At 37.1% G+C, this 26,419-nt stretch overlaps 1 protein-coding gene across 1 annotated transcript; it reads left to right on the top strand.

Moving 5' to 3' along the window:
* The first annotated feature begins 956 nt into the window (after positions 1-956).
* On the top strand, positions 957-25,404 carry LOC135194995 (solute carrier organic anion transporter family member 74D-like). The gene is given in 16 exon segments (XM_064221255.1): positions 957-980; positions 7,979-8,176; positions 8,939-9,071; positions 14,322-14,564; positions 15,621-15,682; positions 15,685-15,823; positions 16,552-16,692; positions 17,491-17,700; positions 18,612-18,776; positions 19,786-19,972; positions 20,347-20,485; positions 21,139-21,216; positions 22,066-22,205; positions 23,096-23,199; positions 24,630-24,731; positions 25,125-25,404. Coding segments are annotated over 16 exon segments (2,247 nt in total). The 5' UTR covers positions 957-971; the 3' UTR covers positions 25,322-25,404.
* The last annotated feature ends 1,015 nt before the right edge of the window (positions 25,405-26,419 follow it).

Below are 26,419 nucleotides of genomic sequence, written 5' to 3' on the forward strand. Positions count from 1 at the left end.
TTACTGGCCCATAGTAACGCCAAACAAATGCGTTTTATGCTGGAATTTTCCTTTAATAAAAACTGCATATAGATTCGATTTCTCAATCCCATTTTCATCTCATATTTTATCCCAATCTATAAACAATAATAAAGACTGGACTCTTGCAAAAGCTAAAAATACTGTACACTGGTGTAGGTCAAAACAGTGAGTGAACGTCTAAACCATTCAAGTAATAACACCATCAAAATCATTCAATTTATAACAGTACAGTTGATAAACTAGTCAGTTATGAACGCCACCGAATTGTTGAAATGACAAAGGTACGGAGATTGATCGGTTAGCATCCAACTGGCAACACAGCAGCAAAAGTCACAGGCATCAAAAGTGAAAGGAGGCTTAACAAATACGTAATTTCCTCATTAACATTCATTTCAACAATTGTCCCACGCGAGTTTCTTAAAAAAAAAAAATAAATAATCCGAGATAAAGTTTTTCGTATAAATCAGCGTCACACCGAGGGACGTCTAAGTAACGGGAATTAAGAGCCAAGTTATGTCTGAAGAGTCTTAAATATCAAATATTTTTCTCTTTGGGTATGACAACATTGTGTAGCGACTGTCAGGATCAAGATTGTCGTAAATGTCAACGACGTCCAGGAAGGAGGGTTATCAAGTCCAAAACTTAATGAATTATATTTTGAAATGGTTCCCTGAAAATCGTCTATTCTGACGCAGTGGGGCTGACAATGGAAAACTGTAACCATTTAAGTCAAACCAAAGCTTGTGGAAACAAGGGATGCACCCCAGCTCGGCCATTTATGAAATTAATGTGCGTTCCTAAGTGTTCAAGTGAGTAAAGTGATCATCCCAAGAGCGAAATCGTAGTTTAACAACTGTACGTACTCATGTTACCAGAGCTCTTAATGCTTAGTCACGTTTCTCCTGGTCTGGGTCGAAGATAATCATGGCGTCGTAACTGATGTGGGTTTGATGGCACTCGTAAGTGTAATTTTTTAAGTTAATTATCCTAAGTATTTATCTTTTGGAAGAATGATGACTTTAGCTCTATTATATATATATATATATATATATAATATATATATATTATATATATATATATATATATATATATATATATATATGTATATATATATATATATCATACATATTAATTACATACATATATATATACGATCCATTATTATATATACATAATATATATATAATTATATATATATATATAGTATATAATGTATATATGATATATATATATAATATATACATACATATATTATATATATAATATATAATATATATATATATATATATATATATATATATATATATGCAGAAGCCAGGTACTATGTCGTACCTCTAAGTAAATGGGGATACAATCCACAATGAAGTAAATTCCTCTTCGTAGTTTAAAATATATATTTCTTGTATAGGATTAAAGCTTTCGACCATCAACTGTGGTCTTGTTCACTAAAGTGAACAAGACCACAGTTGATGGCGTCAAAGCTTTAATCCTATACAAGAAATATATATTTTAAACTACAAGAGGAATTTACTTCATTGTGGATTGTACCCCCATATATATATATATCTTTATGATCGAGCGCCACGTTTCCACATTGGAGTATAATTTTTATGAAGAAAAAAAAAACGATTGAAATCTCTCTTGGTGACCTTTTTACCACGCAAATTTACCCCATTCATGCCCTCCATATATTTTAATTTGACACAAATGCATCCACAAGGATCTGCCTCGACCAACGGCCTGGCCTGGACACAATAAGTGGGGCTTTCCTTCAGCAGCACAAAGAAAGCTGGAAAAACACAATGACTGTGAACTGACTTCGGTGTCTATTGTGAGATTTCTGTGAAAACCAGCGTTGCCGACTTGACCACACTCAGGGTGGGTAAAGGATAAAACGCATATGTTGCCGATGCTATTGCGTCAGAGTAATTGTTTAGAAAATCCAAACTAGTTCGAATATACAAGCGTAAGGAGGAAACGAGTTCTTTGCATTACGAGAGAGAGAGAGAGAGAGAGAGAGAGAGAGAGAGAGAGAGAGAGAGAGAGAGAGAGAGAAACTATATCCCATATGAAATTCAACTTTAAGTGAAAAAACAAGTGTAAGTTTCAACGATTCTATGAATTATTACTATTCCACGTTAAGCTCCTCTTGTCACCACCCTTGGCGAATCCTTAAACTTTCCGAGTACCTATATTGTGAGTCTGCAACTGACTATATAACATTTCAAGGCTAACTACTGTACCCTCCATTGAATTGATCTGATCTGAAGGTTGACGTCATGCGTAGCTTATTTATCTGAGCTCATCCTTAACAGTTGGTTGACCCATGAGAAAGCACTTTGCAAAGTTTAAACAAAATATCAGGCTACATTTATTGTTATTATTTATTATTCATTCAGAAGATGAACCCATATGGAACATGCCCACCAAAGAGGCCACTGACTTGAAATTAAAGCTTCCAAAGAATATTATGGTGTTCATTAGGGAAATATAGAAAGGTCTCACTTATAAATAACAAAAAATGAACTACGTGACTTGTATCAAGCATATTTATGTCTAGAACTCATCAGGGTACAGCTACAAATCCTTGTAGAAGCCACTTGTACCTGAACCTAGACGGGGTGTAGAAATACATGAAAGCGCTATATTCAAATTATTTCTTTCCACATTCTTTTGGCTGGGTGCAGATGGTATAAGATCTATTGCATTCCCTTTTCATCTTTCAATTGTTCCCAGATACAGATTACAGTTGTTTACATACCGTAAGAGTATCATGTTTGTTTGTCTGTATGGTGTTTTTACGTTGCATGGAACCAGTGGTTATTCAGCAACGGGACCAACGGTTTTACGTGACTTCCGAACCATGTCGAGAGTGAACTTCTATCACCAGAAAGTAAGAGTAATCATGAAAACAATCCTGGGGTAACATTCTAATTCTTATATATTAGAAGTTTGTCCCCACAATAGAAAAAGAGGCGTGATCCGACCTCCAGCTTACTCGGGGACACATGCTACAATCTACGGTCAAATAAAGTATTGTTTCGCAAACGAAAATTAAAATAAATACGCTATATCTTATTAGAAATAATTGTTCTGTACTGTTTAATCTGCACATAATTTATTTTTTACATTTCCATTCTAATCAATAGATCATAAATATCCTACCCTAAAATTTCTGTATCTTTAATTCAAAGTGAAACGCCTTTGTCAGATCTTTTTATGCTTTTCCATAAACCTTTCTTACCAACACCACCCGCCCCCCGCCTACACTCCCATAAAACAACAAAGTAGTTTGTAGGCTTACTCCCCGAGCAAGCGAAATACAAAGACTTTCTATTCAAGTTCTAGGAACTGAAGAGGGAATAAGTTTTTTTCTTATGTGATACATCGTTTCGCCTTGGAAACACTTTGTCACTTATGAGATCCATAGCAAGGCCAATACGGACTGAGAAAAGAAGACCTGTGTAAAGGCGAATTTATACTATTTATGCCACACCACGGACTACTAAACGACGATTACATTTCCCTCGTCATGGTGACTTCTGATTTTAGTCGTAAAAGGCTCGCCGGCCAATGATTCTCTCAACACCTTGATACTGAATATAACGTGTCAATACACTCTTACACTTTCAAGACAATGGTCTCTCCTCTCAGACGTATTATTTTACAGAATACTCGACTCAGCAACAAAGTTAGTTAATTCTGTATTTTGGGGACATTTGAAGTCTCTCGAGGTCATAAACAAGTCGTCTCCAGTGATCAGACTCTGCTGCGCTCTCTCTCCCAGTCACCACAGTCACAGAGCAGTACTGGCATCTGAGCAGTGCTGACATCTGGTGACACCACACTGTGACACACTTTCAGGAGCTTTGAAAAAGAGGTACTGTACAGACAGCTTTTGGACTTGTCGAATTATGATTTTCATATTTGTAAGCAACATATTTATATGGAACATATGGTGCAAGGTCGTGAAATGAGTGTGAGAGATTTAAAAAGCCTGTAGGAAACAGCTGGCTATATAATAGACTAGATCATCTTTAATTCTTACAAACACGCTATCTTCGTTATAGGAAATATGCAAGAAATAAAAATATAAAAAATATATTAATTATGTTGTTACAAGGCATAAGAAGGATTATATCAGACTATAATAGGACCCCTCCCCCTCACCAAGAATCTTTCTTTTCTAAACAGACATCTGAAACAGACTGTGCTATAGAACACAACAGAAAATTCATACAAAAGAAGGGAAGAGAGTAGCTAGAGAAAATTTACTTTAAAAAAATGTGGCTGAAAATGCATTTTAACTAAATAAAGGGGATAAGAATAAGCAAGTTTACCAAATGCCACTCTTGGTGGTAATGTATAAGGAATAAAACGATCAAATCTTGCAACAGACTCATACTCAAGCTTCATTGGCAAATCATAACCAATAGTAATATTAATCACAATGACTACATCATTACACTAAACATCCTGTTCTTTACAAATACTTATCTACATTCGACAAAACAAAAATAACACGCTGACAATCAAAACAAACAGATATACTTTACACGTTTTGTAAAATCAATAAGATAATCAATAAGCAATCAGATTCTCACAAGATTCTTGATTTATGTTTCGGCGGATAATTATATAACCAATAATTATGGTAATAATCAAGACAGCATCATTATTTCTAACATCATTTTCACGGATGTTCATCTAGAATCGACGAATCAAAAAATTACGCGGTGAAACTAATAGACAATTAGACTTGCTTTGCTCTTTTGATATAATTTTAACGAAAATCACCAACAGTTTACTAAAGCTTACAATCATTTAACAAAGGCTGTGATAAAAATTCACTGAAAACACGCAAACGGCAGCGAAAGGTTGATCAATCTTTTGATGATTTCAGATCAAAGCCAAACAAAGCCCACAATTGAAAGACAAATGGTTTGGGATCTCATCTGTTACGAGATGCAGGTGTATTGAAGTCATGTGGGTAGCACTGAATTGAAAATAAACGTATTGGTTGGTAATTTTAAAACGTTCAACCGAATAGAAACGTTCTCTCTCTCTCTCTCTCTCTCTCTCTCTCTCTCTCTCTCTCTCTTAAGATATTAGCTACTGCCTGGCAGCTTTCAACATTCAACTGATACATCTCTCTCTCTCTCTCTCTCTCTATCTCTCTCTATTATCTCTTCTCTTTCTCTCTACTCTTCTTACAAGATATTAGCTACTGCCTGGCCAGCTTTAAACAATTCATTCAAACTGATACATCTCTACTCCTCTCTCTACTCTCGCTCTTCTCTTCTCCTCTTCTCTCTCTCCTCTCTACTCTTTTACTAAAGAATTATTGCTGCTGCCAGGCAGCTTTCAACATTCAACTGATACAGATATTCTCTCTCTCTCTCTCTCTCTCTCTCTCAAAAAAAAAAAAAAAAAAAAAAAAGTACAATAAAAAAACGTATACTATCGCCTAGCAATTTTAAACATTCAACCAAATTGACATCTCTCTCTCTCTCTCTCTCTCTCTCTCTCTCTCTCTCTCTCTCTCTCTCTCTCTCTCTCTCTCTCCTTTAAGCATTCAACGCCACAGAGGCATCTGTGTCTGTCTGTCAAAGACCTGAAATGAAGTGGAAAAATATTACCTTCTATTGCCTGGGAGTTTTCAACATTCTCTCTCTCTCTCATATATATATATATATATATATATATATATATATATATATATATATATATATATATATATATATAATCTCCCCAAACAGCGATATTATCTCATACACACTCCTTCATCAGCGATACGATAGGCCTAATAACGTCAACAAAGCTCTTCCCGATCGGAACTTGAAAGCAAGAAGCAGGCCTATACTACAGAGGAACTGAAGTGCATTGATAAGTCTCTAATCGCATCGGGCCATTAACGTGTAGTGGAACCTTAAAATGTTGACACAAACGAGATCCTAATCAGTTCATTGCCTTCACCTCTCGTGGGTATATACCACGTCGGGTTGTGTGTGAAAGTCCTTTGAGGTAATTTTTACTTCACGTGCGCAGTGTATTGAAATGTGTTTTAGATGTTGTATGGAAATTTAGGATGCAAAGAGAGAGCAGTCGTGATCCTAGCTAATTAATTACGTAAATTACTCTACAGAAGAACTACAGAAAAATATGAAAAGTGTCTTGGGCTCTGAATAAAAGCGATTATATTTCTTCCAATTCATTCGCTGGAAAATCGACTTCAAGGAGATGGTCGTAGGAGATAACTTTTGATTTAACAGACTAATATCCAATAGTTCTCTGGTGTTCTCGCTGTGTAAGTAATTGTATTAATATATCTTTTTTTCTGATGACTGATCTCTTTCTGTATCTCCTATTACCTTTTGTTACTACTTGGAAATTAAAACCATAGGCTTTTTGAGCTTGTATTTCAAGTCAATGGCTCCTGGGTTAGGCAAGAAAGATCCAAAATGTTTACCCGTTTAATCCATTATTTTTTTTATCCATCTTATCTCTAATGAAAATGATGCTTTAGAAATATTTACGAATACAAGCTTCGATCAAATCGGGAAGTGTTGGGAAATAAGAATTTTTTTATTAATTTTTATCCAGTTTATCCACGATTAAAATTCTATACCGTTTTATTTTTTTTATTTGTTAGTGAGTAAAAGCTTTGATTCTTTAGAAATGTTATGAATACGAGTTCTTGATTAACGAGAATTACTGTTGTTTCATGATAAAAAGGGTTAATCTTCTGAATAATAATAATAATAATAATAATAATAATAATAATAATAATAATAATAATAATAATAATAATAATAATTCAAATGGTGCCGAGTATGTCAACAACCTATCTAATTGTTTAACCTTAAATTATGTATTTCAATCGTCAGTAACTTTGTGTCTTTAATCATATACAACGCACATATACAAAGCATTTATTTCTTAGACGAAGCACATTTCCATTCAAGGTGACTATTTATTTATCAAAGCATTGAACAAGAACAAGGAATGCCTTAGATAATCGCGTTGTTTGTCACCAAGCCAGAATAAAGAAAAAAAAAAATATATATATAAGAGACTATAAAACTACAACAACAATACGAGCGACAACAATGGAACCACATGCCTGGGCATTCGATGCCGAGTACAGTCCAACATTATCCGACTGTCATTTCAGTTGGTTACATCAGATATTGACAGCACCGTCTTTTAATTACTGGTCACAAGTCTACTCTCCTGTCAAGGCTGAATATTCCTGGCCTCATGTAACAACTTCAGGGGCCAGGATAAATTTGACCATTATTATTATTATTATTATTATTATTATTATTATTATTATTATTATTATTATTATTATTATTATTATTACTAACGTCTACACTGATGAGGAACACCGTTCAGGTGTTCGAAAGTATTTGTTTTTTACATAGAAATATATTTCAATATATAATTGTGGATTTTTTTAACAATTTGTTCTTCACGAGACTGAATTTCTCAACATTATTATTATTATTATTATTATTATTATTATTATTATTATTATTATTATTATTATTATTATTATTATTATTATTATTATTATTATTATTATTATTATTATTACAACTCCTTAAAATTCATAATGTCGTGATGAACTTGTACATTAAAAATCTACTATTACATCAATAAACTGTATCATCTGTAAAGTTATTATTATTATTATTATTATTATTATTATTATTATTATTATTATTATTATTATTATTATTATTATTATTATTATAACTGCCGAAAATTCATAATTGCCAGATTAAATTGTTTAACATTAAAAATAAACAATTACCTCAATACATTGTGCCGTTTGTCAAGCTAAACACAAAAGGTATCGAACTCAGGGTGCATACTGTTTGTCCTTTTACAAATCTTAAGATGGATTTGCCGTTGAAGAAGAACCATCCTAGTTTATTCCTCCTTTCTCCAGAACAACTGGCTTCTGAAGATGAGCCAGGCGAGGAAATTCCTGCAGGATGTCCAGCAGAGGCTCGGAGACCTCAGCGGGACCAAGCTGACGGAGGAACAGCTGAAGAAGCAGGCGGAAGTGGAGGAGATTCTCCACAACAAGCAAGACATCGAAGACACTAAGTGCGGATTTGGGGTTTTCAAGCCCAAATGGCTACAGGTACAGAGAGAGAGAGAGAGAGAGAGAGAGAGAGAGAGAGAGAGAGAGAGAGAGAGGTAATAGTTTTCTTAGCATTTGGGGCTTAAGCTGACTCATAAAATTAATTCTTTCGAACCTAGTTCTAAATCCCTTTTGAGCACACTATTTCTCAAAATATCAATACATATAAACAAATAGAGCGATTCTAAAAGAACAACATTAGGTTTCATGGCTAATTAAGAGGTCTATAAGTTGATGAAAGTAATGCAATTTGACACTTGACTGTCCATCAGGGTTTCCGACTTAAGATTTAAAGAAACAATGTATTTAAAATGGCTTGCTACAGGAATTGGAGAAAAAAAAAACTTGAGGTGAGGGGAGGGGGGTTTGGGAGGGGATGGGATGAAAAATATTCTTTAATTAAAATTTTGAAAAATAAAAACACACTTATCAGTCCAAAGTTCGCCCGCCCCTTTATTTATTTATTTATTTTACTTTTTTGGGGAACGTATGTTTTTACCCAAAGTCATTCAATACAACGTTGAGTCCGATGTCACTTTGGTATGAACTTTCTTTCACAAAGTGAAAAGTAGATCAATAAAGAGTAAAACATAAAAAAAATCTATACACTGCACCACTCGCAAAATAACTGCAAGAAACAATTACCAGTAACTTCACAATAACCATAAAAAAAATAAAAATTTCCACACGTATGAACCTAACAAATGCCAAACCTTTCTCCTAATCACTCTTTCTAATTTAAGAACCCGATCTATTTTCCAGTACCTGGCCAAGAAGGAGATTTACATCCTTGTCTATTGCCTGACAGGAATGACCCATGGAATGTTCTTCACCTACACCGTGTCAGTTCTGTCAACAATTGAGAAGCGGTTTGGTCTGACCAGTAAACAGACAGGTAAACTGAATACCGAGAGAGAGAGAGAGAGAGAGAGAGAGAGAGAGAGAGAGAGAGAGAGAGAGAGAAATTGAATTCATGTATTACATTCAGACAAATATTTCTATAGAATGTATCAGTAAATCCATTGTTATTGTAGACGACATATTTCCTTTTTCTTGTTATTGCAGGAACCATATTCCCTTTCCTTGTTATTTCAGGAACCATATTCCCTTATCCTTGTCACTGCAGGGAGCATATTCCCTTATCCTTGTTACTGCAGGAACTATATACCCTTATCCTTGCTATTGTAGGAACCATATTCCCTTATCCTTCTTATTGAGGGAACTATATTCCCTTATCCTTGTTAAAGCAAGAACCATATTCCTTTATATTTGTTATTGCAGGAACCATATTCCCTTATCCTTGTTACTGCAGGAACCATATTCCCTTATCCTTGTCATTGCAGTAACCATATTCCCTTATCCTTGTTATTGCAGGAACCATATTCCCTTATCCTTGTTATTGCAGGAACTATATTCCCTTATCCTTGTTACTGCAGGGACCATATTCCCTTACCCTTGTTATTGCAGGAACTATATTCCCTTATCCTTGTTATTGTAGGAACCATATTCCCCTATCCTTGTTATTGAAGGAACTATGTTCCCTTATACTTGTTACTGAAGGAACCATATTCCATTATCCTTGTTACTGAAGGAACCATATTCCCTTATCCTTGTTACTGAAGGAACCATATTCCCTTATCCTTGTTACTGCACGAACCATATTCCCTTATCCTTGTTATTGCAGGAACCATATTCCCTTATCCTTGTTATTGTATGAACTATATTCACTTATCCTTTTTATTGTAGGAATTATATTCCCTTATCCTTGTTATTGCAGGAACTATATTTCCTTATCCTTGTTACTGCAGGAACCATATTCCCTTACCCTTGTTATTGTAGGAAATATATTCCCTTATCATTGTTATTGTAGGAACCATATTCCCCTATCCTTGTTATTGAAGGAACTATATTCCCTTAAACTTGTTACTGAAGGAACCATATTCCCTTATCCTTGTTACTGAAGGAACCATATTCCCTTATCCTTGTTATTGCAGGAACCATATTCCCTTATCCTTGTTATTGCAGGAACTATATTTCCTTATCCTTGTTACTGCAGGAACCATATTCCCTTACCCTTGTTATTGTAGGAAATATATTCCCTTATCATTGTTATTGTAGGAACCATATTCCCCTATCCTTGTTATTGAAGGAACTATATTCCCTTAAACTTGTTACTGAAGGAACCATATTCCCTTATCCTTGTTACTGCAGGAACCATATTCCCTTATCCTTGTTATTGCAGGAACCATATTCCCTTATCCTTATTATTGTATGAACTATATTCCCCTATCCTTGTTATTGAAGGAACTATGTTCCCTTATACTTGTTACTGAAGGAACCATATTCCCTTATCCTTGTTACTGAAGGAACCATTTTCCCTTATCCTTGTTACTGCAGGAACTATATTCCCTTATCCTTGTTATTGCAGGAACCATATTCCCTTATCCTTGTTATTGTATGAACTATATTCCCTTATCCTTGTTATTGTAGGAATTATATTCCCTTATCCTTGTCATTGCAGGAACCATATTCCCTTATCCTTGTTATTGCAGGAACTATATTCCCTTATCCTTGTTACTGAAGGAACCATATTCCCTTACCCTTGTTACTGCAGGAACCATATTCCCTTATCCTTGTCATTGCAGGAACCATATTCCCTTATGTTTGTCATTGCAGGAACCATATTCCCTTATACTGGTTACTGAAGGAACCATATTCCCTTATCCTTGTTACTGAAGGAGCCATATTCCCTTATCCTTGTTACTGAAGGAACCATATTCCCTTATCCTTGTTACTGCAGGAACCATATTCCCTTATCCTTTTTATTGCAGGAACCATATTCCCTTATCCTTGTTATTGTATGAAGTATATTCCCTTATCCTTGTTATTGTAGGAATTATATTCCCTTATCCTGTGGGGGCAAGCCAGCCTCAATGGGTGCCGGTCCCAAGCCGGATAAATAGGGAGGGTTGGTGTCAGGAAGGGCATCCGACTGTAAAAACCCACGCCAAAACCAATGGAATGAGTCGTGATATTGATGAGAATAGGGCTAGGGCGTACTCCGTAAACGACGCACAGACACATCGCCCTAACTCTGTGACAAGGCGAGGGCTACTGCATCATGAGCGGGTGCAGCTAAAGAAGCGAGCTCTAAATGTGATCAGAGTAGGCCAGCTCAATATTGGGTCTATGACAGGAAGAGGAAGAGAGTTGGCAGAGTTAATGAGGATAAAGAGAGTGGATATTTTGTGTGTGCAGGAAACTCGATGGAAGGGTAATAAAGCTAAAGAACTGGGGGATGGCTACAAGTTAATCTATAGTGGAGCAAATGAGCAGGGTAGGAATGGCGTTGGAGTAGTGTTGTCGGGGGAAATGAAGAATGCAGTGACGGAAGTGAGTAGAAAGAATGACCGCATTATGAGAGTGAAGATATGTTATGGAGGGGAAACAATGAACATCATTAGCGCTTATGCTCCACAAGTGGGCTGCACAGAGGAAGAAAAGAGCCGTTTTTGGAACGAAATGAGTGAGGTAACGCAAGAACTGGAAGAGCAGGAGAGGACTGTAGTGGGGGCAGACTTTAATGGACATGTCGGAAATGAAAAGGATGTAATTGAACGTGTGCATGGAGGACATGGGATTGGGGAGAGAAACCCAGAAGGAGAGAGTATAGTAGACTTTGCCGTGTCCTTTGATATGGCAATAGTGAACACATTCTTCAAAAAGAAGAGGGAGCACTTGATAACATACAGGAGTGGCGGTAGATGCACACAAATAGATTACCTCCTTTACAATAGATCAAGGCTGGTGGAAGTCAGGAATTGTAAAGTTATCCCAGGTGACCACGTGGCCCCCCAACATAGGCTCCTTTGTATGGATTTAAAGATAAAAGAGAAAAGAAAACGAAAACGAATGGGGTAAAGAAATCAAGTGGTATAAATTGTTAGGGAGGGATAATGATAAGAAGAGAGAGTTCAGGAGAAGAGTGCTGGGAGAGGTTGATCTGGGAATTGAAGATGTGGGAGAATGGTGGAGGCATAATGCATCAGTGATTAGAAGACATGGAAAGGAGATACTAGGGGAAACATCTGGAATAGTATGGGAGGTGGGAAGAAGAGGTGGGGGAAGTGGTGAAAGGTAAAAGGGAGGCAAAGAAGAGATTTGAAGAGTCACAGCTGCAGGAGGACAGAGAAAGATTAAGAGAAAGAAACAAAGAAGTAAAAAGGGTGGTAGCTCAAGCTAAGGCAAGGGCATATGAAGAGGTTTATAATGAACTGGAAACCAAGGAAGGGTTGAGTAAGATGCTCAAACTGTCAAAAGTAAGAAATAAAAGAACAAAGGACATCACCCATATTAAGCAAATGAAAGATAGGAATGGTACGGTCGTAAAAAAGGAAGAAGACATCCTGAAAAGATGGAAAGAGTATTTCGAACAACTGCTAAATGAAGAAAATGAAAGACTTGTAAGAGAGGATGGACAAGTAAACATGGGAATGGTAATGGGGATATCTAGGGATGAAGTGATACGAGCCTTAAAAAGAATGAGAAATGGGAAGGCAACAGGACCTGACTTAATCCCAGTCGAAGTTTTGGAAGCCTTAGGAGAGGAAGGGGTAGACATCTTGTATGATCTGATGAGGTTAAAAAATAATTCGAACAGGAAAAGATACCAGAAGAATGGCGGGAAAGCATATTGATACCTATATTTAAAGTAAAGGTGATGTCCAGGAATGCAGTAATTATAGAGGTATAAAACTAATGTCTCACACGTTGAAGATTTTGGAAAGAATCATAGATAGCAGGCTGAGAGAGGAAGTTAGAATAGGGAAGGAACAGTTAGGATTTATGAAGGGAAGCGGCACAACGGATGGAATATTTTGCATAAGGCAGCTAATGGAGAAATTCAGAGAAAAAACAACGAGACCTGCATCTGGTATTCATAGACCTTGAAAAGGCCTATGACAGAGTGCCAAGGCAAGAAATATGGAGATGTTTGAGGGAGAAGATGGTGCCGGAAAAGTATGTCAGAATTTATTCAGGAGATGTACAGGAATGTGTATACTAGAGTGAGGAGTAGTGTTGGTGAGACGGATGGATTTGAGATAGGAGTTGGATTACACCAGGGGTCAGCACTTAGCCCATTCATCTTCAACATCGTGATGGATGTAATGACCAGGGATGTTAGAGAAGCAGTGCCATGGTGCATATTATACGCGGATGACATTGTGTTGTGTTCAGAGGGGAAGGAGGAGTTGGAGGGAGGTTGGAGAGGTGGAGAGCAGCACTTGAGGAGAGAGGAATGAGAATAAGCAGATCAAAAACCGAATATATGTGTTCTAGTATTACTGAGGACGGTGGAAGTAGCATAAGATTGGGTGGGGAAGAAATAAAGAAAGTACAGAAGTTCAAGTACTTAGGGTCCGTATTGGAGGATAGTGGAAGCATGGACCAAGAGGTGAGACACCGAATTCAGGCAGGTTGGAATAATTGGAGGTCTGCATCAGGGGTACTCTGTGACAAGAAGGTCCCTCTGAAATTGAAAGGAAAGTTCCATAGGACGGTGGTCAGACCAGCAATGTTATATGGAACAGAAACGGCAAGTATGAGGAAAACAGAGGAGAAGAAGATGGATGTAGCAGAAATGAGAATGTTGAGATGGATGTCGGGAGTAACAAGGGAAGATAGGATTAGAAATGAGTATATAAGAGGATCAACAAAGGTAGCTGAAATATCGAAGAAAATACAGGAAGGAAGGCTTCGATGGTATGGACACCTGTTACGAAGGGAGGAACGTCATGTTGGAAGACATACGATGGAAATGGAAGTGCAGGGTAGAAGGAAGAAGGGAAGACCAAGAAAGAGATGGCGTGATTGTGTAAGGGAAGATATGGAATTGAAAGGTATAAATGAGAACGAGGCACAAGACAGAAATCGATGGAGACGACTCATTCGTAATGGCGACCCCATATAAAAATGGGTTTAAGCTAGGAAGAAGAATATTCCCTTATCCTTGTTATTGTAGGAACTATGTACTCTTTCTTTGTTATTACAGGAACCATATTCCCTTATCCTTGTTATTGTAGGAATCATATACTATTTTCCTCGTTATTGAAGGAACCATATTCCTTTATCCTTGTCCTTGCAGGAACCATCCTCAGCGGCAACGACGTGTCCCAAGTAATCCTATCCATCCTACTCGGGTACTACGGGAATTACGGGCACCGTACCCGATGGATGAGCGTCGGAGCCCTCATGGCAGCCGTTTCCGGCTTTGCAGCTGCCCTGCCCCACTTCATCTACGGGCCTGGGCAAGATGCCATCTCCATTGCCCAGTTTTCTAAGCAAGCTGCGGCCGCTGCTTTGTTGAAGAATATTACAACGACACAGAGTAAGCGTTATGTTCTCTCTCTCTCTCTCTCTCTCTCTCTCTCTCTCTCTCTCTCTCTTTTGGGACTCCTGTGTCTTTTAATGAAATTATGAAGGCTCTCTCTCTCTCTCTCTCTCTCTCTCTCTCTCTCTCTCTCTCACTTTTGGGACTCCTGTGTCTTTTAATGAAATCTCTCTCTCTCTCTCTCTCTCGCTCTCTCTCTCTTCTCTCCAACTTTTGGGACTCCTGTGTCTTTAATGAAATCTCTCTCTCTCTCTCTCTCTCTCTCTCTCTTAGCATTTCCTCTCTTCTCTCTGAATTCTCTGAATCTGTGTTCTTTTAATGATCTGGTGAAGTCTCTCTCTCTCTTTCTCTCTCTTTCTCTCTCTCTCTCTGCGACTTCAGTGTCTTTCAATGAAAATGAAATCAAGTGGTTTTGCAGGCTCATTATCAAGTGTAATCCATTTCCTTTTTCAGTAAATCGTTGCCAGACCATTATTTCAAAAATTGACACAATACAGACAATTTAACATTTTTTGTTTGTTTGTTAAATCACAGCTAAAACCAACACAGGATTTTTCATACACAAGAAATTGACTAAAGTACAAAAAGAAAAAACAAATTAATTGCAAATTCATTATGATTATCGACCAGTCTTCAATCCCTGCTCTTCGAAACAGACCGTCATGAATTGCTTGGTTTTCTGCTCTTCTTGTGACATGCTAAAACAGCACAAACAAAGGAATAGTGACAAAATACCTCTTCTTCTTCTTCTTCTTCTTTTTCTTCTTCTTCTTCTTCTTCTTCTTCTTTGCCTTCAGCTTTCCCCATTTCTATATGGGGTCGCTGTTTCTAGTCAGCCTTCTCCATCTTCCTCTGTCCTGTACATCTTGTTCTCCTAGACCATTTTCCTTCATAAATCATTGCTTTTATGCACAAGAAATTAGAAAAAACACACACACACACATGCGCAAAAGTACTTTCAGAATCAACATGATTATCGTCCAATCATAAGAGCCCCCTGCCCTTCGAAACATATGAATTTTTGCTTTAATGACGATGTGTTCTCATACCCAGAAAAGCAAGAACTCTGCTACTCCCAACTGGAGGACACCTGCGATGCCGAAGACGGTGGTGGAGGGGCGGGTCTTACATTGGTCCCGTGATCTTCTTCTTCATTTCGCAATTCTGCGTCGGCGTGACCGTCAGCATGTTCTACAGCATCGGCGTCACTTATATGGACGATAACATCAGCAAGAAGAGCTATCCTATATACTACGGTAAGGCTATTTTAAAGTTTCCTGGTATTACTACAATCCTCAAGAGATTTAAAGGTCGATTTTACTGGTTTGCGAAGCCTCCTGTGACAAACGTTTATGAATGAAGCGCTTTGATGATATGTAAATGAATGAAGAATAAAATTTAGCCGAAAGGTCAAGTGCTGGGGACCTATAATGATAAGAGCAAAAAGGTTTTAAAAGGTTTAACAAGAGGAAAACCTCAAAGCAATTGCACTATAAAAAAAAATGGTTAGGAGAGGGTTAAGGAAAGTAGGATCGAAGAAACATCTTACAATAATGGGCGTTATGTCTGTCCGTCCGTCTGTCATTCAATCACGGCCAAACGGCTAGTCCGATGGGCATGAAACTTGGCAGAGTTATAGTGGGGACCCATAAGATGGTTTTTAATGGGGTTTCATCCTACCTTTCCCCCATCCCCTCCTCCGAAGGGGGTGGGGGCGAGAAGGGTTTTCCTGAAACGGAGCTGGTTCTCCCCGTGAAACGGGGCTGGTTATGCCCGTAGACTTAGTTACTGTACGAATTTATCATGCATAGTTTCTGTATGCGCATGTTTGCTAGTAATATGAATGGAGGTATAATGAAAGGAATGAAAGGTGTTGCAGGTAGGGGGCCAAAGAAGTGACGCTGCAAAGAACCTTAATAACGCCTACAGAGCATAGAATGAGGTGCACTATTGGCATTTGATAACCCGATTCTGTCTTCCCCAGCGGCCACCTTCATGTTGAGGATTCTGGGGCCAGTGTGTGGATACTTCGTAGGTGGGAAGTGCCTCTCTGTGTGGATCGTCCCTTCGGAGCAACCGAATCTTACGAGGAAGGACCCGAGGTGGTACGGGGCTTGGTGGATAGGTAAAGCTATTCTCTCTCTTTCTTCTTCTCTTCTCATTGTTTGGTTAACCATTTCCTCTTTTCTGAGCATTTTGTGTTTAGACTTTGAAGAAATGTTTATTTTCATTATCTCACAGGTAAAGGTATTCTATCTTTTTTATAATTATTTTTTTGAGAAGTAAATTTTTCTGTAGCAGTTTATTTCTAATATCTCATAGGTCAAGATATTCTCTCTATTCTCATCATTAGTGTAAGAAATTCTCTATCTTTTTGAACACTTTCAGTTTAGACTTTGAAGCAGTATTTATTTTCAATATCTCATAGGTCAAGATATTATGTCTTTTTGATCATTTGTTTAAGAAATTCTTTTTTTTTTTTGGACATCTGCATTTTAAGGATTTGAAGCAGTGTCAGTTTTCAATATCTCACTTCCTAGATTCTAGAACAAGCCACACTTTTTTTTCATTTTCTATTTATCAAACAGATTTATCTATGACACTGAAAAAACAACTCCCTTGTGTAAATGGAATATCAAATTTAGGCCAAAGGGCAAGCGCTGGGACCTATGAGGTCACTGAGCGCTGGAAACCAAGTTGAAACAACTCTAAGGGCGAGGGTGGAAAGTAAGATAGCAGAAATAAAGTATATAAATGGAGGTACAGTACAAAGGAACGAAAGTGGTTGCTGCTAGAGGCCAAAGAAGGGGTTCTGCTGCAAAGAACCTGCTATACAGTGGTCTACCCTAAGGGAAGCTCCCATGCGTTAGCCACAGTTTCCTTCTCCTAGAATGTAACCGCTGAAGATCTCGCTCCCTTCCAGGGTACCTCTTCTTCGGGTGCAACCTGATCTTTGCCGCGAGTCTTCTGAGCCTCTTCCCGAAGAAGCTACCAGCCACGCTGAAGAGGGAGTCCAAGAGAGTGGTAAGGCAAGCGGAGAAGGAAGCCCAGGCAGGAGGGAAGAGGGGCATAGAGTATTTCGCCTCTCTGGCCAAAACCAAGAAAGAGGAGAGAGAAAAACCCACCTTCGAGAGTGAGTTGCCTTTTCAAAATTTTTCATCTGCTTCTTAATTATTTGTTAACATTATTTTTATCTGTATTACTTAGTTAATTTATTTATTTATTCATTTATTACCACAACCAAGGAGGAGGAGAGAGAAAAACCCACCTTCGAGAATGAGTTGCCCTTTCAAAATTTTTTTGTCTATTTATTATTTATTTATTATTTTATCTGTATTGATTAAAAAATAAATAAATAAATAAGTAAATAAATAAATAAATAGATTACTTTATTTATTTATTTATTTATTTAATGATTTTTAATTCTGTTAGGCTGGAGAACGTCAGTTTTTGCCTGGATAGGTCGAGCTTACAAATGTAACCGCGACATGGGAACTGGATAATGAGTGTATCTTTATCAGAGTAATCAGGAAACCAAATAACAGTCAAAATTATACTTCATATTCTATTTTCCCTTTTTACACAGCCTGATTCTTTCCCGTTTATTCAATTCCCAAGTTTAAGGAGTATGTGTTTTCGTACGATGAGTACTAGCAGCAGCAGCACACACAACATCAAAGCATTTCAACAGTTCTTCATATAATTTCCATTATAAATCACAATAAATGAAGGCAAAATAAATCTAAAAATAAATCGAAAGCTAAACACTTCGAAATCGAAAGCTAAACACTTCGATAAACATAGAAGCACTGTAGACTCTTGAAACATTTTATATAATAAACATAGAAACACTGTAGACTTAAAACATTTTGTATAAGACTGCGCCTGAACTACCTTATTCAATGATGTCAACCTCTCTTGTCAGGCCCCCTGTTTTATTTAAAGAGTTTTCCTGCTGTGTTAATGACGAAAGTCCCAATTCTCCGTAATGGTAAAAGATACTCAACCTTAAATCTCGTTTCCAAACGGATATCCTCCTTCCAGATCTAAAAAAAGCCCTGAAGCGCATCTTCACCAACAAAATCTGGGTTGGAAACCTCTTCAACACAGTCGTTTATGTCTTAGCCGCCTCAGGCTACTGGAATTTCAAGCCCAAGTACCTGGAGAATCAGTTTCGGAGGAGCACCTCCGACTCCAGCTATTACACAGGTAGGAGGTTGCTTTTCAGAGGATCATTTGATAGAAGAGTGGTCCATTATATATATAATATATGGGTTATATGAAAACATTTCAACATCCTTTTTAATGCAGACAATTTTTCTTGCCTGAAGAATCTTGGTAGCAGCTCCAAATCTTCATATGATCATTACAGACCTTCATAAGCATTTCATTCTAAGTGGTAATATCTTAAATTCCAAGCTTATTTTAATTCGTAAGGGCACATAACACTGCACATACAGATTGGCAGATCAATGGTTACCATGCAGAGCATTTGAGTAATGAATTAACTACCAACGTGGTAGCTGCAATAATCGTTTCTTGCTTGTTTTGGAATGAATTTTCCTTGCTTGAGCTTAACTGCCTGTGATTCATCATTTATAAGGATGGCAAAACCATTAATATTTAGTCCAAAATTGTCCGATCAGCCTCAATATAAGAGATTGAAAAAGTAGCCTACCAGTTCTTCTATAAAGCTCTTGCCACAATTCAGTTGCTAAAAGTTGGTTCTCAAGAAGTAAAAGGGCAGGTCAGTATCTAAATTATATTAAAATATGACCAAAAGAAGTACCAGTTCATCCTTAAAGCCCCTGGCATGAGTCAGTTGGGTCCCAAGAACTAAAGGGGAAGGCCAGTATCTAAATATGAAAAATTGCCAAAAAAGTACCGGTTCATCATTAAAACTCCTGGCATGAGCCAGTTGCTACAATAACTGGTTCCCTAGAGCTAAAAGGAAAGGCCAGTATCTAAACAATATCAAAAATGAACAAAAAAAGTACCACTTCATCCTTAAAGCTCCTGGTATGAGTCAGCTGCTAAAAGTTGGTTCTCAAGAACTAAAACGGAAGAACAGTGCCTAGACAATATAAAAAATGCCCAAAAAATACCAGTTCATCCTTAATGCTCCTGACATGAGGCAGTTGCTAAACACTGGTTCCCTAGAACTAAAAAGGAATGCCAGTATCTAAACTCTCTCTAAATTCTACCACTAATTTTCCAGGTGTCACAAGCCTTGTGTCCCTCGTTCTTGGCACTGGCCTGGGCGGGGCGGTGTTGCGATGGGCCAAGCCTGGGCCAAGGTTCGTCACTGGTTATAACATCTTCATCACCCTCCTGCAGAGCTGCAGTTACATCGTCCTCATGTTCATTGGCTGCCCGAAGCTCCAAGTTATTGGTCCAGTGGAAGGGTAAGGGTAGCCTTTTACATAGCTAGACGCACATATCTGACATAAAAGGTAGTATTTACTTAAAATGAGCTGGAATTGGAATAAGGCCAGAGGCCAAGTTCTAGGATCTATGAGGGGGTCACCTAACGCTGAAAGTACTATTGGAACAATTGTTAGGAGAAGGTTAAGGGAAGCAAGATGGATGAAAGATAATAGAAACGGAGGAATAGTAACAGAGAAATGGAAGGGGTTGCAGCTTAAGACCTAGGGGATGCCACAAAGAACCTCACGTACTGCTTACAATGCATCGCGTGAGGTACAGTGATGACACTATGGAGACTAGAAATGACTAAATTCAATTACATGAAGTAATGTATCTTATCAATAATGCACAGGTCAACTCTACCGCCTTGCTCAGCTGACTGCGGGTGTTCGGACAGATTCACCCCGATCTGTTCAGAGGACCAGAAGACGCTCTTCTATTCCCCCTGCTACGCTGGGTGCACTGCTGCAGATACCACAGCGAGTCCAATAGTAAGTTAAATGTCATATCGTCATATCATTAATTCCCCAGTGGAATTCTGAAGATCGTTAGTTGGTTTTGACACTCAACTGAAAATGAGTTGTTTTTGACCCATGAAACATGAAAAAAGATAATATAGACTTTGGACACTATGGAAATATTGGGTTACTATGATGGTCACTATAAGAATATCAGCAGAGCAAGGAACCCTTCAGTATTATAGCCATTTTACAAAAACACTATTTCAGCCATCTTGTCACAGGCTAAAAAATACAAATAAAGGATGTTATGAAAAATCAAGGAACCCTTGAATGTTGTGGTACATAAATTTTCTTCTGTTCACAATCTTTTCACATGCTACTAAAAACAAATAAAATCAATATGAAAAATCAAGGAGTCCTTCAGTGTCATAACTGCTTTCCTAGATGTAATGATCTCCATTAATGTATGAGTTTAATTAGCTCAAAGTGTATAACAGCTTGACTTAAATAAAATATAATAAATTTCAGTTGGACGACGTTCTGCCAATTATACATGGTATTAGTACAGTTATAAATGTACATAAATGTATACTACGTAATGTATTACTTTCCTACAACATACCAGGACAATCTGGCATTAGCACAACGATCATTTTTTATTTATATGAGAAGTCTATTTTCAGGTCTACAGTGGATGCCGTTGCATAACGAACACGACAGATCCTTTGGGCATGACAAACTTCGACAACTTCACAGAGCAGGTAAACATTTGCCTGTAACAATTATATATAATTAGATATACTATAGATATATATAGAATTTATATAAACATTATATATATTATAGATATCTATCTATATCTATATATATATAATATATATATATATATATATATATATATATATATATATATATATAAAACCCCCATTAAAACACTCTGGTTTAAAGATAAGGACTAACTTCCAACCCTTATCAAGTAGTGAATGACAGAGGGAGTTACATTAGTGAAATATATAGTGGGAGATACGCCCTTAGGTGATGCCTGAGCTCACCACTAAGCCGACGTTGGTTCTGTTAACTGTCTTAATCCGCTTCATCATTGCCTTAAGGAAGACATTGTCTATATGGTCAGAGTCCAAGGCCCCACTGGAAAAGTTGATCCTATTACCTTGTTGTTTTATCAGTGCAGATTCTAACATCTGACACTCGTAACGACAATGTACGCATTTTTCATGCACTTATTCCCCGACAGTTATGTACGTATTTCCAAAATAATCTATGCACTTCCCCACAGTAATGAACACATTTCCCAACAGTTAAGTATATATTCTCCCATGGTAATGTATGCGCTTCCCCAGAGTAATGTACGTACTTCCCCACAGTCATGAACGCATTTCCACACAGTAATGTATATATCCCCCAAGGTAATATATCCACTTACCAATTGTAAAGCAAGCACTACCCCACAGTAATACACATATTTCCCCACAGTAATAAAATGTATGATTACCCCTCAGCTATTGAACTACACAAATCTACCTGATCCTGACCAATTCACTTGTGATTCAGTAACTTTGAAATGAGCCGTAAATTTCGATTTTCACCTGCAGGGCCAAAGCCAATTCGGATACGCCACGAGTGGATACTGTGACGAAACTTGTGACAAGTTCTTCTACTACATCATCATTCAGATGGTCGTGAAAACTGTGGCATCTACGGGGAGAGTTGGAAGCAGTCTCATCAACATAAGGTAGAGAGAGAGAGAGAGAGAGAGAGAGAGAGAGAGAGAGAGAGAGAGAGAGAGAGAGAGAGAGAGAGAGAGAGAGCAGTAACTTTATTTCTATGTCTGCTAGGATACTGAGTAAAGAAGACAGCCAACAAATGTGTCTTGCATGACTGGAACGTTACAGAGAGAGAGATAGAGAGAGAGAGAGAGAGAGAGAGAGAGAAAGTGTCCCTAACTACTAGCGTGGACTAGAATTGGAATATACCATAAAATATTAAATTTGAGATCGACTTATAAAAGTAGGAATGACAAGAATATATTAAAATGACAATAAATTGCTTTAATTATTTAGAGAATTTTAAGAAAAATAGCACTATTTTAACTTCTGATAATAAAAATAGCCTTATTTTAACACCTGACAATAAAAATAGCTTTATTTTAAATTTTAACATCTGCCAATAAAAATAGCCTTATTTTAACATCTGACAATAAAGAATAGCCTTATTATCACATCTGACAATAAAAAGAGCCTTATTTTAACATCTGATAATAAGAAAAGCCTTATTTTAACATCTGGCAGTAAAAAATAGCCTTAGTTTAATATTTGACAATAAAAATAGGCTTATTTTAACATCTGACATTAAAAAATAGCCCTTTTAACATCTTACAATAAAAAAGCCTTATTGTAACATCTGGCAATAAAAATAGCCTTATTTTAACATCTGACATTAAAATAATTGCCTTATTTTAACATCTGACATTAAAAATAACTTTATTTTAACATCTGACAATAAATAAATTGCCTTATATCAATATCTGACAATGAAAATAGCCTTATTATAGCATATGACAATACAAATAAGCCTTATTTGAACATCTGACCATATCCCCAATATGCCCACAACTCGTTTCAGATCTGTGGCTGACGAAGACAAGGGCATTGCCCTGGGCACCATTACAGTATGCATAAGCCTCTTCGGTTTCATTCCTGCACCTATCATCATGGGAGCCATCGTGGGTAAGTTGGACAAATAACGAAGTCATGTATTTAATTGCTCAGTTGTTAAATTCAGTTTTATTTGAAAACAAGAACTTCGGCGCAATCGAGTTTCCTGTACATCGCATAATCAAGGCCACCGAAAATAATCTATCACTTGGTGGTCTCAGTATGATTCTGGTGGTCTAGCCTATATCGTTGCCAGACGCACGATTATGAGTAATTTTAACTTTGAATAAAATCAAACCTACTGAGGCTAGAGGGCTGCAATTTGGTATGTCTGATGACTGGAGAGTGGACGATCAAAATACTAATTTGCAGCCCTCTGACCTCAGCAGTTTTTAAGATCTGAGGGAGGACAGAAAAAGTGCGGACAGAGAGACAACGCCGGCACAATAGTTTTCCTTTCAGTATACAAAAAGGGCATCTAAAAACAAAATTCTTTTTTACTGGGATGACTGTTGATTTCCTAAAGAAGAATTTCATTAACGCTATACGGACTAAGATGAATTTAATTTATGAACCATAAAAAATAACAATTGTATTGCCATTTCTTTAGTATATCTTATTATTTTATAGCACACACAACACTAAGCGTTAATAAAAGTATATTTTGAGTTAGATGGTAATTTAATTTGCGTCAATAAAACGTATTTTTAGAGTTAGCTGTTAATTTGATTTGTCTTTTCAATTCCAATAAACTTTTATTTATTCCTGGGCTGTTCGGTGAACAATGAAAAAACTATTTTTTTTTTTTTACGTAATATCAACAAATCCTGTCGTGATTTATCTAACCCGATTCCGATTTGTCGACCAACAATCCTTTCATTTTTCCATTTCCGTCTTATCCTTGAACGTCACTTTAACTTTCAATTATTCCAGTAATGCCTAATTAACTTCCACTGGTTATATTATAATAAAAAACCGTTCATATGATTCATATAACTTCCATATACTCCATTAATACTTCACTCCACATCATCTGTCTTCAGTCAATGAATGCATTTTATCTCCTATCTATAGATTCTGCTTGTCTAATCTGGGACCAGACTTGGGTCAGAAAACCTTTCATATGCTTCACATAACTTCAATAAACTCTATATCAGTACTTCACATCATTTGTCTTCAGTCAATGAATGCATTTTATCTCCTATCTACAGAATCTGCTTGCCTGATCTGGGACAAGACTTGTGTCAGAAATCCTTTCATATGCTTCACATAACTTCAATAAACTCTATCAGTACTTCATACATCTATTTCAGTACTTCACATCATTTGTCTTCAGTCAATGAATGCATTTTATCTCCTATCTATAGATTCTGCTTGTCTGATCTGGGACAAGACGTGTGTCAGAAAACCTTTCATATGCTTCACATAACTTCAATAAACTCTATCAGTACTTCACATCATTTGTCTTCAGTCAATGAATGCATTTTATCTTCTATCTACAGATTCTGCTTGTCTGATCTGGGACAAGACTTGCGGGAAATACGGGAACTGTTGGCTCTACGACTCGGATAAATTTCGACTCATTATCCATCTGGTTCCTGCAAGTAAGCTGCCGATGTTGACGTTTGGTTTTCTATTTTTAATATATTTAATATATTTTCTCCATAGAAATCTCTCCAGTGAGCTATCAAGTCGACCCTTGCTTTTTGTTTTTAGTATAAATTCTTATGAAAAAACCTGGAGTATGTATCTAAACAAAAAATACACATATCTATACATGTGTAAATGTGTGTATATATATGTATAAATTTATATATATATATATATATATATATATATATATATATATATATATATATATATATATAAGTAAAGGTATAGCCACGATTCAATTATACATATATATAAGATAAAGTATATATCCTATACATGCCTTGACAATTCTCTCCTTAACGTCAGTCGACCTTAATCCCATCCTTCTCCATCTGTCATTCCAGTCTTCATATTCATCTCAGTCATCGGGGACATCGTCGTCTTCCACTACAGTCGACAAATGGACCTTTACGGAGAAAGGGAGGATGAAATAGACCTCGAGAATCAGGAGAAGAAGGAAGGAAAGACCGAAGAGTCTGAACCCCTGAATAAGAAGGAAAGCGAAAGGAGGGAACCGGAAAAGAACGGAATAAAGAAATGAGAAAGAATAAAGAAATAAGAAAAAAGAAAAGTTGAATGTATTCAATTCACAAAAAGAAAAATATAACTCGTTATAATAATTAATGGTGATTTTTCTTTTACTGAAAAATGTGGGATGTGAGTATAAGGAGAGAGAGAGAGATAGTTAAGCTGTCACATCTTGAAACTCAGAGAGAGAGAGAGAGAGAGAGAGAGAGAGAGAGAGAGAGAGAGAGAGAGCTATTCATAGTACCTGACAGTTTTGCTGTCATATCTTGAAACTCAGAGAGAGAGAAAGAGAGAGAGAGAGACATAGTTGAGCTGTCACATCTTGAAACTCAGAAAGAGAGAGAGAGAGAGAGAGAGAGAGAGCGAGCCATTAAGGAGCATGCATGACGATTGGAGGGTGGATGATCAACATACCAATTAGCAGCCCTCTAGCCTCAGTAGTTTGTAAGAGCTGAGTTTTTTAAGGTCTGAAGCCGGACAGAAAAAAAGTGCGGACAGATTGAAAATACAGAAGGACAGACAAAGCCAGCCCAATAGTTTTCTTGTAAAACTAAAAACGAGAATCAGTCAAAACTGGCAAAGATAGAAAGGCTCGGAAATGTCTAGAGACTTAACCACTTGGGCCGTATAAATGATGTCGAGCGAATCGCGCTATTAGGTCTCGGCGTTAAACCATAAATTTCGCCATTATTGCAGATATCGCAACACAGGCGGCGAGAGATATAGGCAGAATATTGGGCCCATGTATCTCGTAACCTGTTATCAGTTCCGGGAGCGAATGTATGTGAGTGTGTATATATATACACTTCTTGACAAAGGGTTTTTGGCAGCTATCCTTTTGAAATTTCAAGAAAATAACTCTCACTAAAAAAGGTGTTTGTTAAATAAAGCTTTTGCAAGTCATAAATCATTAGTGTTTTACGATTATGTGGATTCAGTGCTATTTCTGAGTAAAGATTCGGAGCTCCGTTAACAACAGTAGATTGTTTTTCAACTTAATTTTGTCACTCCAGTCTATATATTTGTAAAGTACTATAGTAGATTCACATCAACCGTGCATTTGATGTCTAGGCCAGTCACTTACGACGCTCCTGATTGGCTGTTGATAAGC

The sequence above is a fragment of the Macrobrachium nipponense genome, chromosome 20 (genome assembly GCF_015104395.2).
Source record: "Macrobrachium nipponense isolate FS-2020 chromosome 20, ASM1510439v2, whole genome shotgun sequence".
In the NCBI taxonomy this organism is placed as follows: domain Eukaryota; kingdom Metazoa; phylum Arthropoda; class Malacostraca; order Decapoda; family Palaemonidae; genus Macrobrachium; species Macrobrachium nipponense.